The following is a 17,297-nucleotide window of genomic DNA, read 5'->3' as shown; positions in this document are numbered from 1 at the left end:
AATAATAAATAAGACAATAAAACAACAATAAAAGGGAACACCAGAATTTACGAGGTTCGGCTAATTTTGCCTACTCCTCGGACACAACCAATATTTTATTTCACTCCAAAAATACAAGTGAAATAATACTAAAGAGAGAAGATACAAATGCCTTAAACAGATGAGAAGGCAAATGAGAGGTGTGTTTCAATCCTAAACATTAGGCCTTCTTTTATAGGGGAAAAATCCCCCCAAACTTAACTCCCAACCAATGTGGGACTTTGGCATTTTGCCAAACTTCAACAGTGACTTTTGTGCAATGAGTGTAATAAACCTTCAATTGAATGACCACTAATAAAATTGAAAGACAATTTTCTTTAATAGGTAGTTTTATTGCCACATAAAATATAGAAATTTCACAAGAGATGTATTTATTTGGGAGCAGCTGCAGCTTGAAAGCGAGCTTGGAAATGGGCAAATAACGCATCTTTTGAAGGTAGATTATCTTTTACTTGGCTGCAGTTAAGGTACTCTTCTCTCCAAACACAATAATTGGAAAACTTTTCACTTGTCACCAAAACTACACCAGAGGCTTCCTCAATAATTCCCATCCAAAATGCCATTAAATTAGCAGCTATATCAGCAAATCCAATTTTGTCTCCAACAAAAAACTTCTTATTCTTGAGCTCATTATCAAGAATTTTCAGCAGCTCATTACATTCCTCCTTAGCTTTGTCTGACTCCTCTCCTGTCCCAAAATAAACTTTTCCCATTGCTGGCAAGCACTGCAAAAACACTCAAAATTTAAGTTCCAATAGATTTATTCAACTCTACAAATAGAAATATATAGCGTGAAAATGAATGGGGTTTTTGAAGTTTTATGTACTAGTGTTGTAAAAAAATATTTATACATTCAGATCACTTATAAGATAATTAAATGTAAATTTATATTATAGTCTTTGAGTTTAACTTATATATACCATGGTGAAGAAAATTTTGTAGGTTATCAGGTCATCCAAAAGATATCTATAGGTTATATGCTATAACAAGTTAATATAACCCTAATAGATTAAACTGCAATGATAATTGAAAAATAAAATTTTTACACGTCAATGTATATAACTCAAATCCAAATAAATTCACCTTCTCGTCAAGGAACTTAGCCCAGAAACGAGCTAAAGCTCGATCATAAGGGTCTTCTGGCAAGATGGAAGGGCCTTCAAAAGTCTCATCGATGTATTCAAGAATGACCATAGACTCAGAAATGGGTTTTCCATTGTGAATTAGCACTGGTATTTTCTTGTGAATAGGATTGGATTGAAGAAGTAGAGGGCTCTTGTTTTGTGGATCTTCTACTATAAGTTCATATTCGACGCCTTTAATCTTCAGAGCCCACTCAACTCTGTGAGTAAATGGGCTCAAGGAAACACCAAGCAATTTCATTTCTGCCATCTCAAAACTTTGGATATGGTGGTTTTCAATCTTGATCAATTGTAGCCTTATTTTTATAGAGCAAAAGATACAATGAAGTGTCTTCGCAACCAAGCGAATGAAATGACTTCTCTGACAATTATGTTGCCTAATTTAATGCTTCGATATGGACCGACGACTTATCCTCAATTATAAGTCTAAAGAATATGAGAGGTACTTTATAATTTTTGTAATTAGTATCTAGTATTCGAAATTTACTAATTCAATTTACTATTCGGATTCGCGTCGATGCTTCGCACCCTTGATGGTTAGGGGTAAGTACTGCTTGCAGGTTCTGTTATTTACGTCGGTGCTCCATTTTGAGGGTAACTCTTACCTAATGTTTGGATCAATTTCGGGAATCCAATTTTTATTTTTTCCAGAATTCAGAATTTTTGTATGAAGTAGTAGAAGAATATTTATAATATTATTTTTCCTTTAATATGAAAAAGTTTGCTTTTCTACAAAAAGTACTCAATAAATTTTCTTCAAAAAATCTATAAGTCTATTATTGTTAAAAGTGGGGAGGCCTAAAAATTGGGGGTCTAAAACACTTTGCCTTAGACTTCGCCATAGAACAAGTAAGATTTTTCGCCACAAATTTAAATCTACCCCTTAGACATATAAAATTTATTAAGTTCAATCCATACAAAATTTGGATTGAATCTTAATTTTATTTGGGTTAAATAATTAATTTGGGCTTTGCAAGTTAAATTAGTCCATTTATTTTTTTCAAACCCCATATCCATTTCATTTTAAGGCCTAGACTCATGCCATGTATCAGGTTACATGGCATATCCAGTCAAACTCAAAGCCAACAAGAAGACACCACGTGCGAAATGATGTGGCAATCCCAGTCTAAAATAGTGACCAATCAAGAGTTGTCAGGTGTCTAAAATGACATGTCTTGGCCAATCACTATCAAGCTTATCATCACATAGTTTATGTGATAAGTTTGATGGCTCACATGAGCCAATCGGAATCAAGCAAGAGAGTTCATATGTAGCCAGACTGTCCATCCTCTACCATTATAAATGGAGGGGTTACATAACTCTCTGAAAACATTCAGAGTTGGAGAAGAGCTTCCGCAATTGGTGAAGACATCCACAAACAAAAGATCAATCACCAAGTGCATAGTTCTTCAACAAAGGAGTGGTCAACGGAGTTCTTCCCGGAGATCAACCTGAAACATTGAAGTGCTTCTCGACGTTCTTGGCGATTAATTACATTATAAGGAGGTATGCGTCTTTCGATATTCGAGAAAGACGTTTCTCAAGCCTTCGAATTATGGAGAATTTCTAAAAGGAGAATCAAGGGATACATAGAATTGTACTCACAAATATTTATCAATAAAATCTCTTTTCTTCATATTTTTTATTGCAGTTTATTTTTCATACTACGAAAAAAATTTGTTATGAAAAAGGTTTGACACGCCCAGCAGGACAAGTTCTACCCTTCGTTTCTTCCTCTTGCAAGTTGAAACTACAAATTTCAGATCTACTACTGCAATGGCCTTTCAAAAGTGTGATGATGTTCCATGCAAGGATGCTACCCCTGCCGCACCCGTTGAGCTCAGTCATGTTGTCCTAATCACTCGAAGCAAGTTCTCCTATGACATCCTCAACCGCAATCTCTAGGGGCAACACCCCATTCTCGCTATTTGACGAACTTTCTCAAATAGCCTCCAACCTTGGTGGATTTGAGGATTTGGTGGATTCTCCTGTTTCAACGCCTTAATGACTGACGCAACTAATGTGGACGAAAAGTTTTCCATGATGGAACATACTATAGAAGTCTTAAAGAAATCTGTTGAACATAAAGACCTTCAAATCGCTCAACTCATGAAATATTTTGAAGCCTATGCACCAGAAGAGTCAAGCCATGTCCCTCCTCGTTCACCTGTTTTCACTTCACAGAAAATGGCTGTTGAGGAATGGCTTGCCAAGTTCAACACTCAAAAAGAAAATCAATCCATTTCAGTTGCGGCATTATCTGCCCAACAATTGCAAGATAGGATAAGGAAATGCCATCAGAGCTCAATATGGTGAACCATCACAAAATTCGGTGTACTATTCTAAGCCTTATACGAAGCAGATGATTGTCAAACTATGCCAACCAATTATCAACCACCAATGCTGCATCAATTTGATGGCAAAGAAAACCCAAGGCAATATATTGCCTACTTTGTCGAGACTTGTAGTAATGTTGGAACGCATGATGACCTTTTGATAAAACAGTTTGTTCGTTCAATGAAATGGAATGCATTTGACTGGTATATTGAGTTGGAGCCTGAGTCTATTGATAGTTGAGATCAACTTGAGAAGGAATTTCTCTATCAATTTTATAGTACCCGAATAATTGTAAGCATGATAGATTTGACAGGCACTAAGCAAAGGAAGAACGAGCCTGTGGTAGGTTACATCAATCGTTGGAGATCATTATGTTTGGATTGCAAGGATCTTCTTTCAGACATATCTGCTGTGAGATGTGCATTCAAGGAATGCACTCCAGCTTTTTTTACATCCTACATGGGATCAAACTGCGAACTATTGAAGAACTTGCAATGCGAGCACACGCCATGGAGTTAAGCATCACAAGTCATGGAAAAACATCTCCATTTGTTGATCAAAAGGAGTTCAAGAAAAGTGTTGCATCAAAGAACCAAACCAAATAATCTATGGCGGTGAAAGCAACTTCTATGAAAGCCACGACCAAGCAAAAGGTGAAGGAGGAGAAGACCCCGAGTCAATATCCCAAAGAGGAGAAACGTCATCCAACCTTGAAGGAATTATAGGCGAAAGTTTATCCATTCCTAGATTTTGATGTACCCACGATCCTTGATGAATTGCTGGCCAAGAAAATCATTGATCTCCCTGAATCAAAAAGGCATAAGGAAATTCGTAAAGTTGGCGATCCAAAATACTACAATTTTCATCGCGTCATTGGCCACCCTACACAGAAATGCTTTGTTTTGAAGGAGAAAATCATGTCTCTTGTAAGTGAAAGAAAAATAATCATAGAGATGGATGAAACAGTGGAAGCAAACCATGCAAGTGTCGCGCCCAAGGAAAATAAGCGTTCAAGGTTGCAGAACATGTCAAGCACTCCCTTCTTACAATTTAGAAGTTTCGAGCCTGTTGAATTTGATCGTCCAAGGAAAAATTTTAAAGGTTCACTAGAGCTAGAATATCACTCCAAAACAATGACAACGATGGTTGGACTCTAGTCACTCGCAAGAAGTGAAAATATCAGGCAGTTTTGAGGCTACGAATTCCTAAACCAAGAGAGATGATGAGCAATGTGGATAGGCTACAACCACCAAGAAATATCAAATCTTCTACTAGCAAGAAAATTATTGGTGCCTTATCACAAAGTTTTGAAAGCCCATTACCTTGCATGAATGCTTTCTTGAAAAATTCCTTCATGGAAGTTGTGTTGATCCACCAAAAACACAAGAACATCATGATAACGGAAAAGTTATCACATGTTGTGCAACAATTTCCTTCATAGATGATGACTTGTTGTTGGATAAGCCACATAACAGACCTTTGTTTGTTAGAGGGGCCATTCGGGAACAACACCTCAATCGTATACTTGTTGATGATCGGCTGTCAACATCATGCCAAAGATGGTGCTAAAAAATCTTAGGATCTATTCATGATCTATCCAAAAGTAACCTAACAACCCAAGGTTTAAACCAAGAAGGACAATGAGCCATAGGTATGATCTGCGTGGGATTATCCATTGGTGAGATGAAGTCAACACCCTGATTCACATCATATATGCTAAAATATCATACAACTTGTTGCTTGGACGTCCCTGAATTGGTGAGAATGGAGTGGTATTATCTATTTTTCATCAATGTCTGAAGTACAGAAGGGATGGAGAGAGAGTCAAAATATATACAGACATTTATCCTTTCGCTGAGACAGAGTCATACTTTGCAGATACAAAATTCCATCTAGATTCTTGTGAACAGAGTGTGGAGAAACCATCATCAGTCGATAAAGTTGATATCAATTCAAAAGAACAAAATGAGCTCAATGGACTACCACCAAGCTATCTAAAAAGACAATTGAAGAAATCTCCTATAAGCTATCATCATCTAAAGGTGACATATAGACAAAGACTGATAACGAGCATCCAGTTTTTCGTTATGGTTTCGCATGAGAATCGAAAGAAAGGGAAAGCTCTATTAGAGAAATGTACTCCAAGGAAGAAAATGAGCCACAAAGCTATCCAAGATTTGAATGATCATATTACAATTCCAGTTACACAAACCCAATCCGTGACTTGTGAGTCTACTAAAGGCAATCCCCAAGTTGATAAAATGAAAGGGAACTTTTATCATAAGGCCTTCATACTACTTGAAAATTCTGGTTATGACTTTTCCAATCCATCAATAGTAGGAGAACTCAAAGATGAAGTCATTGGTGAAAAGATATATGGGCTTACTGAGTCTCAAACGAGGTTGAGAAAGTAAGGTCACTGCGTCGCCACTCCTAAGTTTGGGTTAGGATTTAGTTTGGTAGATCCTTTTCAAATTTCATCTAAGAGAGTCAAAGAGATAGCTTCATCACAACACACCTCAGTAGAGGAAAAGAAGAAAGTTAAACACAAGAAAATAAAATAATGGTCTTTAGTGTTTGATCGCATTGGAGGCTCAACACCTCGTGTCTTAGTGTTTAAAAGGCTAGGTCACAAAAGTGAAAGTATATCTTCCAAACATCTAAAGGGAGTGGCCGATATCTCAAAGACCTCTGCCTTTTTTCTCCTGGGAACTATAAGAAAGTCACCATCTAGCAATATGTTATCGAAATATGAGGTTCAGTGTCACTGCGAAGTCGTTGCTAATAAGAAAATCTGTAGTAATTTCCCATCACGTATGAAGAGGAAGTTCATTTTATCAATATCTACAGATGGTCCGGTGAAGGTGAAAAGGAGTACTGTCGTTTACATTTCCCAGCCTCATAGAGAAACAAAAAAAGAGGAAGAAAACATGTGGACCATCCAAGAAAGTCAAAGAGAAAAGTCAGAATTTGTGGAAACTTCCCATCAGATAATAGTAGAAGAAACTTCCCATCAGATAATAGTAGAAGATAGCCCATACATTGACATAATGGAGTCCAAAAGGCTCCCCTCAACTAGAAGATGGAGGGAAATAAACTCTAGATGAGCTTAAAGAACTCAATTTAGGCACACTGAAGATCCATGCCCAACCTTCATTAGTGTGCTTTTTATGGCTCAAGAAAAGGAGGAATACTTCAAGTTATTGATTGAGTACAAAGATGTCTTTACTTAGTCGCATAAAGAAATGCATGGCCATAGTCCTAAGGTAGCCGTTCTTCAATTAGGAATAAAGAGCGGAGCACACCCTGTGAAGCTGTCACAACACAAGTTTCGACCTGAGTTAGTACCACAAATTGAAGCTGAAGTCAACAAGCTCATCAAGGCGAGATTTATTCGAGAGGTGAAATACCCATCATGGATCTCAAATATTGTACCTATCAAGAAGAATAATGGTCAAATATGTGTTTGTGTTGACTTTCGGGACCTAAACAAGGCATGTTCAAAAGATGGCTTTCCGCTACCACTTATTGAACTCATGGTTGATTCTACAATAGGTCATTAAGCTATGTCATTCATGGATGGGTCCTCCAGATAAAATCAAATTAGAATGTCTCTAAAAGATAAAGAATATACTGATTTTCGAACTCCAAAAGGAATATACTGCTATAAAGTGATGACCTTCGATCTGAAGAATGCTGATGCCACCTACCAACGCAAAATGCAAAACATCTTTGATGACATGCTTCATATGAGAGTTGAATGATATGTCAATCACTTAGTGGTGAAGATAAAGCATAGGCTCTACCACCTTGATGACCTTCGAATTGTTTTCAAAAGGTTAAGAAAATTCGACCTGAAGACAAATCCACTTAAATGTGAATTTGGAGTTACCTTGGGATATTTTCTTGGCTTTATTGTGCGTCATCATGGAATTGAAATTGATCCCGCAAAGATTGGTTCCATTCAAAAATGCCCGATCTAAAGAACTTGAGGGAGCTTTGCAGTCTCCAAGGAAACTTAGCATTCATTTGGAGGTTCATCTCTAATCTGGCCAGACGATGTCAATCCTTCAATCGTCTATTAAGGAAGGATGTCCCTTTTCACTAGGATCAATCATGTCAAAATGCTTTTGAAAGCATCAAAAGGTACTTGCTAAATCCGTTTGTGCTAGGGGCACCAATCCTAAGGAAGCCATTAATGCTCTACATCGCGGCACAAGAACGTTTACTTGCGATTCTACTTTCTCAAGAAAATGAGGAAAGCGGGAGTCGTTTCAGTTGTATGCCACGAGGAAAGGAACAAGACTTGTACTACCTCAGTCGAACTCTGATAGGACTAAACGCCTGTTGAGTAAATATGATTAATGTTACTTTACGCGATAAAGAAGCTAAGGTATTATTTTGAAACATACACCATCAAACTCATCTCTTGAACAGATCCTGTGAAGTTCGTGATGACTCAACCTGTTCTTTGTCGATGCCTAGCAAGATGGTCCATATTGTTTAACCAATATGAGATAACATACACACCTCAAAAGGGTGTGAAAGGACAAGCACTCGCCGAGCACCCTTTTTCCGGTGGAATGGGAGCTTTCTAATACATTTCCAAATGAAGATGTTTTGTTCATTGAAGAATTGCCACTATGGACAATGTTCTTTGACGGATCTACACGTCATAATAGTGCGGGGACAGGTGTTGTGTTGATCTCTCTAAAAATACAAGTCTTGTCATTCTTCTTTGTTTTAAGTGAAACATGATCCAATGATGCCGCAGAGTACCAAGCTTTGATCATCGGTCTTGAAATGGCATTAGACATGAAGATTCTATAGTTGGATATCTACAACGACTCTACGATGATCATCAACCAACTTTTGGAGAGATACGATATAAAGAATAAAGATATTTTGCCATACCACCAATATGCTTCTTGTTTACTTGAAAGATTTGACCAAGTGTTCTTAAACCATATCCCAAGATAAGAAAATTGCATGGCTAACGCTTTGGCTAACTTGGCCACGACGATGGCACATAGAGAGAATGAGTCAACAAAGGTACATGCGTGTCATTTATGGTTCATTCCTAAACTTCTTAATCTTCAATTCAATGAAAGCCATCATACGTTCGTTTGGGTGATTGAAGAAGAAGATTGGAGGCAACCACTGATAGAGTATCTTGAATATGGAAAGTTACTTGAGGATCCTTGACAAAGAACATACATCAAGTGAAGGGCACCACGATTCATCTTCTATAAGGGGACATTATTTTGTCACTCTTTTGAAGGACTATTATTGAGATGTCTTGACAAAGAAGAATCCCACCAAGCAATGGAGGAAGCACATTCTGACTCATGTGAAACAAACCAATCTGGTCTAAATCTCCACTTTAATATTAAGAGGATGGGCTACTACTAGACGACAATGGTGAATGATTGCATGGAGCATAACAAAAGATGTCAAGCGTGTCCATTTCATGCCAACCACCACATCCACCAACCTCCAGAGCCTTTTCATCAAACTGTAGCTTCATGGATTTTTGAGTCATGGGGACTTGACGTTGTTGGACCACTTCCAAAGTCATCAAAGGGATATATGTATACACCAACCTCCAGAGCCTTTTCATCAAACTGTAGCTTCATGGATTTTTGAGTCATGGGGACTTGACGTTGTTGGACCACTTCCAAAGTCATCAAAGGGATATATATATATTGTCTGCCACAAACTACTTCTCTAGATGGGCTGAAGCTGTTCCACTCAAGGAAGTGAAAAAGGAAATTGTTGCCGATTTTATCAAGTCAAATATAATTTTTAGGTACGGCATACCAAGATACATAATCACTGATAATGGAATTCCATTCGACAACAAGAAGCTTATAAGGAGTCTATGCGAGAAATTCGGTTTCAATCAACATAAGTCTTTAATGTATAATGCATCCACTGTCGCGCCCCCTTTTTTTCCTTTTGACGGAGAAGTCGAGGTTTCGACATTCATGGGGTAATAACTCATTTTCTTTTTGGAATTGGGTATTTGAAGAGTCTCCACATAACGGGTTATGGTACATTAGGGCACCTAGAGTGATTAACTCTTGAATTGGTTTGCATTACCAGAGATTAGGGTAAGGACTCGAAGTAACCTCGAGGGGAAGGTGTTAGGCACCCCTCTTAGTCCACAACTGTGGGTCCCAACCGAACTTATATTCACAAATTAGTCCATTACAAATAAACAGTTGGATCAAATAAGTTTCAAGTAAAACACGTTGGTTAAGAAGATAAAGATTTGGACAAGTTGCAAAACAAAGGTTTAAATAAAAGAGAGTTTTGGTAAAGAAGGGGTCCTAGGTTGGTTATCCTACAAGATCACCCCATACAATGTCCGGTAAACACTCCTCGATGAGGAATTACATGTGACATTAGCACGTAGTCATCATATCCCATATCTACCCTTCCCATCCCCTTATTGGTCATGCAGAGTGAGTGTTTGGTCAGTGATCTCTATTGTGTGCTACTACCTGTCCCGTCTTAATGGTCCTAGAAGGAGTTAGGACCTCTATTTAAAGGTGGTTCTAGACTGACCCCTAAGGTTTTAAAAGGTGAAAATTCTAAGGCGACAATCAAAAACACTTAGGACTTTCAACATATAAAAAAGGAGCAATTAGAGGCTCAAAGTTTCCTCCTCAAACAAGCACATAAACAGCACGACTCAAGTACAATTAAAGGCTTTTATTAGACAGTGTCCTAAGGTAGGATATCTAGGTGAATATGTAGAAACAAGCAACTTTTTTTTAGACACTCTGGAGTAGTGACCCTAGCAGTTGCCTATGGATTTTTTAAGCCTATTAGGATCAGAAAACGTTAAGCAATAGAAACAGTTTTCAGAAATATTGTTTTGAAAACGCCCTAAAGGCTTGCCTATACGCGGAGTATTGATTAGCACATTTATATAGAAACAAATCAAGTTTTGAAACGAATTTTCTGCAATACTTATAAGCATGATATCTAATGAGATTGAGGCAGTTTTAAAGAACTTGTTTCAGGAAACATGAAATACCTAGTTAAACCAATTCAGAAGTGAACTAATCGTGGACTAAGTTGAATTATTTAGACTAGCTTAGATTAACAGGCAATAATTTGAGTATGATTTTCTATAGGCATGATATCTACGTTTGATATTGATATTAAAGACTTGCAGACATGGAAACATACATAACACTTGTTATAACAGAATCCGGATTAAGTCCTATAGGCATGGCATCTATTAGTTAATCCAATTTTAAGACATTGAAAGCATACATAAACACTCATCATAACAAAATCTGGATTAAGTCCTATAGGCATGGCATCTATTAGTTAATTTGATTTTAAGACATTGAAGGCATGATTATTTGGAACATATAGGCATAGTTTCTAGCATGGTAAGATGAAAAAATGTAAATCCCTATGAGCATGATTTCTACCCGTACTACCCCATAAAGCATGCATCTACCCATCCCTTTCACTAAATACCCCAATATTGTTTACAAGTTATTACAGACCAATGAATGGATTACCCCAATATGAGCATGATTAGGCCCAGATTTCCCAAAGCCTCCAATGGCCTCAAATGCCTCAATTCCATAGACAATGTCAGAGTCTAGGTACATCAAAGTTCCCTAAGGATCTCAAGGATCCCGGGTAGTGCTTACACCTAGACTTGGTAACCAAGAATTGAACAAGTGCAGTGTGGAAAGGCCAACCTCAGTATGCCAGAGTTCAGAGGGTTCTCAAGATGATCCCAAGGCAGTACACATACTGGAGGGGGCAAGGCAGAACCTATTGACTAGGAGTAAAGTGAAAGTGATTGACACAAGTTGAGAGGTTTTAGTAAAAAACTATATTAAAAGGAAGTCTGTTTGAAAGTAATGTAGTAAAACAACAAAGACTATTTGGAAAGAGATTAAATAAATGAACATAAGTCCAAATACAATACCTTAGGACAGGTTTATACATAGCTAGTAGTCACAGAACCAAAGTTAATTCAGTAGTCACAAACATGGGTCAAGGGGTTTGGGATACATAGAACACTTGATTACAAGCACATAATCAAGCAAAGGTCAAGGAATTGGTATAGACATGCTCAGAAACAGCTGACCAGGCATAATCACAAAACTACACACAAATAACAAGATCACTTACAGGGTGATAGGGATATGGGGATTCATGGAGCACATGATGGTAAACACACAGCAAGTAAGGGATAATTGGTAAGACATGCTCAGAAACACACATAAGGGGGAAATATACTGGTCTTAAGGAAGGGGAAGATATAATAACATACTAATAATGTAACCATCAACTACAAGTTTCACAACAAAACCACAAATAGAAGCAAACTAGAAACAAAATGAACTGAAGCAATAAGAAAATCATATTGTTGTTGGAACTTTGAATTAAAACTAGAACATACCAGTAAATAAGATAGTAAGTAGAGTGAAAGAATAAGAGAAGACAATGGTTAGCCCTCGTTTGCAGCCGGCTAACTTAGAGCAGTAACAAGTAGTACAAAAAAGAGCAGAAAGTTTTAAGTGTGAGAGATAGTTTTGAACCAAGAGTTCGTGTGTTGTGTTAATGAAAGACTAAGGTATATATAGTAGTTCGAAATTAGATAGAAAATAAGGTAAGAATCATAATATCATAGTAATTATGGAATTCAGAATCAATTAGAGCAAAGTCAGGACAAGTACTCCCTTAAATTAAGGGAACTAATTCAAACGGTAAGAACATGTAGCATATAAGGCAAGAAATCAGTATATGACTAATAAGGAAAGAATAAAATTTAGTGACTATAGGGTAAGAAATAAGGGCTAAGTTCAGAAAACTCCTAATTAAGGAAATGATTCAGTGAGAATAAAGTACCACAACAAATAAAGTAGGAGAATCAGTTAATTTAAACAGACGAAGTAGAAATTTAGGGTTTAAAAGAGAATCTTCCAATCAGACCATAAAATAAGGAAATCAGAATCAGACAAGAGGAAGTTATGATTCCATACTCATCAGATTAATAGAGTAAGAACACTTAGACGTAGAAAACAGGCAGGGTTAACAATAGAAAGAGGTAAGTATGGAACAATCGATGAACATAATCACATAGAGGTGGCATAAGTTAGGCTAAAAGCTTAGTAAGAACATATTTGAAGCAATGTAACCACAAAAACTTAAAAAGAATCGAGTAGTCATGCTGACACACAGAACAAAACAAAGAAGATCTAAAAAACTTAGGGCTTTTAACATAGGCGAGTTGAAAAAGCAGTAAAACCATAGAATCAATCCAGATATGAAATAGATAGAAGTTTGAACATACAAATGATTTAGACAAAGTGTAGAAGAAGTTCTGGAAAACCCTAACTTTAGAAGAAAGTGAAAACAACTCGAAATCGATGATTTTTGCAAAAGAAGTTCAAGAACAATGTAAACATAAAAGGAACAGACTTGAATCGTTTAAAAATAGCACAGATCTAGGAGGTGTAAACAAAAATTAGGGTTTTAGAAGAAAACCAAATAGAAATGGAAGAACATGTTTAGAACTTTAAGGATCATAACAAATACAATGTGACTTTGCTGGAAATCACACCGGACTAGCCATGAACAGCCGAAACAACAAATCCTAGATACAAGTTGTTGATACCCAATTTTTTCCTAGGTATTTTTGTACCCAAAATACTTCCAAATTAGCATGTATGTGCATATATAAGCACACCCAAGAGTTTTAATTTTTTTAATGATTTTTAAACCGATTTACTACCCATTTTAATACCACAAAATCCAATAGTTATTCTCAAAATTATCATTTTTTGGTGAATAACTTATTTCAGTCCCGTATTTACACCAAAATATAATTAAGGTAATTTTTGCATATTTTTTACAAATTTATTTGGCATTTTTAAGCAAATTGCATGTAATTGCAATTATAGCCTATTTTACAATTAACAACATTTTATAATTATAATATCACTTTTAGTATTTTTACATTTATATTTATATGTTATTAATTATTTCAGTGCCTTTAATTTATTTTTAAATCATCTTTTTACTATTTTATAAAATAATAAAAGGGGAGATTGGCTATTTAACAAACATCCCTTATTATTTCAATTCTAGCCAAATTGGCCACACCCACTATTAGATTCAAATGGCCCAATATCCTGATTAAATTAACCCAGCCCAATCCTCAATATAACCCGGTCCAATCTGAGCCATTGATCAAATAAGATCAACGGCCCAGATTTAATTCCCTTAATTAAATTCAATTACACCCCCCCCCCAAAACCCCTCATTTCCACAGACGTTCTCTCTCTCTATATCGTCTCTCCCTTCTCTCTAGAACCTTCTAGTTCTCTATTCTCCGATGATCTCCACCGTCTTCCTGGCCATCTCCGGCCACCTCCCTTCAACCCCAAGGCTCCGATGGACCTCTCATCGTCCTGTTCAACACCTCGAAGACCTTTGAGGCTTATGGACCATGGCGATTTGAGACGTAAGGTTCCTGGTTCTTCTATATGTGAGTTCTCCGGTGTGATTTCAGGCGAAATCACACCCTATATGTCACGATCTAAGAGGTTACGATAAGTTTTTCCCACTTCTATTAGGTTTCCTTTTTTTTGGAAACCCTAACTCTCTCCTGAATCTCTCAAAAACGGTGTCATTTCATGCTATTCTCATATTTTCCTCTGTGCTCTGTTTATTCTCGAGTTTATTCTGAAAGATCCTTTGCTTTGAACCATTTTTTTTTACTTTCTTCGAAATTAGGATTTCTGGGATTTCTTTTTATGCATGCTTCGATTGATTTTCTTTATGATTAAAACCTTTTCTTTGTTTATTCTGACCGATTTCTATGCTCTTACTGTTTTTTAGTTTGACTCTGCTAAAAACCCTAATTTCTAGAAAATATTTCTTCATTCGATTATGTGTGTTAGCATGTTTCTTTGCTTCGATTACCTGTGTTAGCCTAATTTCCTTTGTCTTGTCTCTATGTGTTAGCATGTTTCCTCGTTTGATTGTGTGTATTAGCCTGATTTTCCTTGCTTTGGTTCTGCCTGCTGGCCTATTTGCTTGATTCTTGTTAATGTTTCATAGTCATCATGCTTCGAATATGTCTTGCTGAATCTTAACTTGTTTTCACTATCTCTGAGTGGTTATGTTTGTTCACCCCTTGTTCCTTTCTAGTTAACTTTGCTCGCTACTTTTGTTCATTTACCTCTATTTATATGTTAAAAATGCAGAATCATGACTTCATATGATTGATTCTAATTTCCTTGATTGATTGGTAATTCAAAAACTTTCTTAAAAAAAAAAACTAACATTCTACCCGCCCGTTTGAATTAATTGGTTTTGTTACCTCATTTGTTATAGTACTCTGTTCTTTTAAGCCTTTCCTTAATTGGAATTTTCCTGAATTTGGTCTTACTCGACTACTATATGCAATACTGAACCTTGACTCTTTCCTTATTTAATCCTACGTTGATTTTTTCCTATTTGCCTTATATGGTGCTGAATCTTTTCGTTTGATTTTTGATTCCCTTAATTAATGGGAGTACTTCCTTGATTCTTTGATTAATTGATTCCGAGTTCTTCAATTAACATATTTTCGTGATTTTTACCATATTTTACCACCTACTTTTGACTATAAATACCCTAAGTCTTTACAAAAAAATACACAACAGTCTTCTGACTTACACACACTACTGAATACTTTCAAAATCTTCATTCCCTTTTGCTCTTTTTCTCTGTTGCTGTTCTCTGCTCCTTCTTATTATTAGCCGGCTAAAAGCCAAGGCTAATATACTACTACTGCTTTGTCTTTGCATCCTACTCTTGCTCTTTTACTGGTATGTCTTAACTCAGTTCCCAGCAATCATCCTAATGTGTTTACTTATAGTCTTTATATCTATGCCTATTACCTGCAGAGTTTGACATGTTCATATGCTACTGTTCGCTTTACTTTCCTGCAAATGCTTGATCCCTACTCCCTTACCCTCTGTGTGTTTATAAATGGGGATTAAGGGATGACAACATGAATTGTTGTCCATGAACTAAATTTTGACCCCAAGTAAAGAGTGTGTCAGTATGTTTCATTGCTGATCATGCCATTTGCCCCCTCTTCCTTTGTTTACTGTTTCTGTTATGAATTCTCTATCATTACCCCCTATGTATGCTGAGTTAAAGTTTATGGTCTGGTAGCCTTTAAATGGCTATCCAGGCCTGAACTTAGTTTTCAATAAGTCATAACTCCTCAATTTGAAAATGACAAATTGGTCAGGGGTGTGCCATCACTTCAAATAGCTTGACATGACCACCAGCTTATCATTTCCCCTCCCCTGCACTTGCACTTACTCTTAGACTTTAAGTTCTTCCTTTCTCATATGAGCCTTGCCTTGAGACCTTGAGTTCCCTCTGAACTTGGGCATTTGAGGGCTGGCTTTTTCACACTACACTTTACTACAATTCTGGAATGATGTTTAGGGTGTAAGCACTGCCTGGAGCTCTTGAAGCTCCTTGAAACTTTGACACATTCCAAATAAGAGAAGGTTTTGGAAACCTGGATCCTTGGAAGTTGGTTTACTACATATGTCAGACTGGGAGTCTGAATTAGGCCCTCTTTGGTTGGAATTCTGATTTTGGATGTGTTTTATTTATTTTTTGATCTGTAATAATTTTGTAATAACATTTGGTGTCGGTTAGTAAAAAAAAGGGGTGGGGAACTATGCATGCAAGGGGTAGATATCATGCCTATAGGGATTATCATTTCTGAAATTCTGTATCCCATCTAGAGATCATGCTTGTAGGAATTACTGTCTCTAAAAGTTCTGCATCTTATACAAATCACTGAAACTCTGCATTTTCATATAGATGCCTTAGGAACTCGGCATTTTCATACTATGCCTATTGGATTTTCTGCACTTTCATATAGATACCATGTCTATAGGATTTTCTGCAATTTTGCATGTGCATCCGTCATTAGGTAAACTTGTTATAGGATTTAAACAACTAACCAATTGCATATAGATGACCTGCCTATGTGATTTATGTATAATAATAACAGTGTTTAAAAAAACAGTGTTTAAAATCAGTGACACTTAGAAAGCATGCCTATAGGAGTTTTTAACTAACTTGAATCGCCAATTCATCTAAAATCAGTAGCAATAACGCGTAAGCACCTGCAGAACTTATGTTTTTGTAACTAACAAATCTTTTCTGCAATCAGTTTACTCTCTTTGTTTTTCTTGAAATTGATAGATATCATGCCTATAGGTTCTGTTTAACGCCTAGGCAAGCCTTAGGGTAAAATTTTATAACTGCATCAGTCTTTGATAATTACAACCAGCAGGTAGGTCTAATTTGGACTTCTTATCTGAAAATATGTGATAAATCAGCCTGCCTTAACGTTTAAGTTTAATGCAGACCAAACCAGTATGTGCAAGACATGCTAAACTCTGTGGCTTATCTGATTTAAGGAGGTTTACTTGAGCCTTACTTGCTTATTGGCCCTCCCATTTATTGCATTATGTGTTTTGATTGACGGCTTAGTATTTTGTCCTTTGAAACTACCTAAAAATCCCCAACTCCCTCCCCTTTAGGATTAGTAGTCTCAATGCCTCCGAGACTGATAGGATGTTGGGACGGGTACTAGCATGCAATAAGTAACGATACCATTACGCTCTTTAATACCTTAACAGGGTGGGAAGGGTAGATATGGATATGATGACCGGTGCGCTAATATCACGTGCGACCCCTCTTCTGAGGAGTGAT

General features: G+C 36.7%; 1 protein-coding gene across 1 annotated transcript; it reads right to left on the bottom strand.

Annotated features, from left to right (window-relative positions):
- Window positions 1-350: 350 nt before the first annotated feature.
- LOC107760440 (putative glutathione S-transferase) lies at window positions 351-1,543 on the bottom strand. Its single transcript, XM_016578485.2, has 2 exons — window positions 1,123-1,543; window positions 351-764 (listed from the first exon to the last, which is right to left on the bottom strand). The coding sequence occupies exons 1-2, from the start codon at window positions 1,429-1,431 to the stop codon at window positions 411-413; spliced, it is 663 nt and encodes a 220-aa protein (XP_016433971.2). The 5' UTR covers window positions 1,432-1,543; the 3' UTR covers window positions 351-410.
- Window positions 1,544-17,297: the final 15,754 nt, after the last annotated feature.

The sequence above is a fragment of the Nicotiana tabacum genome, chromosome 10 (assembly GCF_000715075.1).
Source record: "Nicotiana tabacum cultivar K326 chromosome 10, ASM71507v2, whole genome shotgun sequence".
Taxonomy (NCBI): Eukaryota; Viridiplantae; Streptophyta; class Magnoliopsida; order Solanales; family Solanaceae; genus Nicotiana; species Nicotiana tabacum.
The sequence above is the reverse complement of the archived record's forward strand: the minus strand, read 5'-3'. Positions and strand labels throughout refer to the sequence as shown.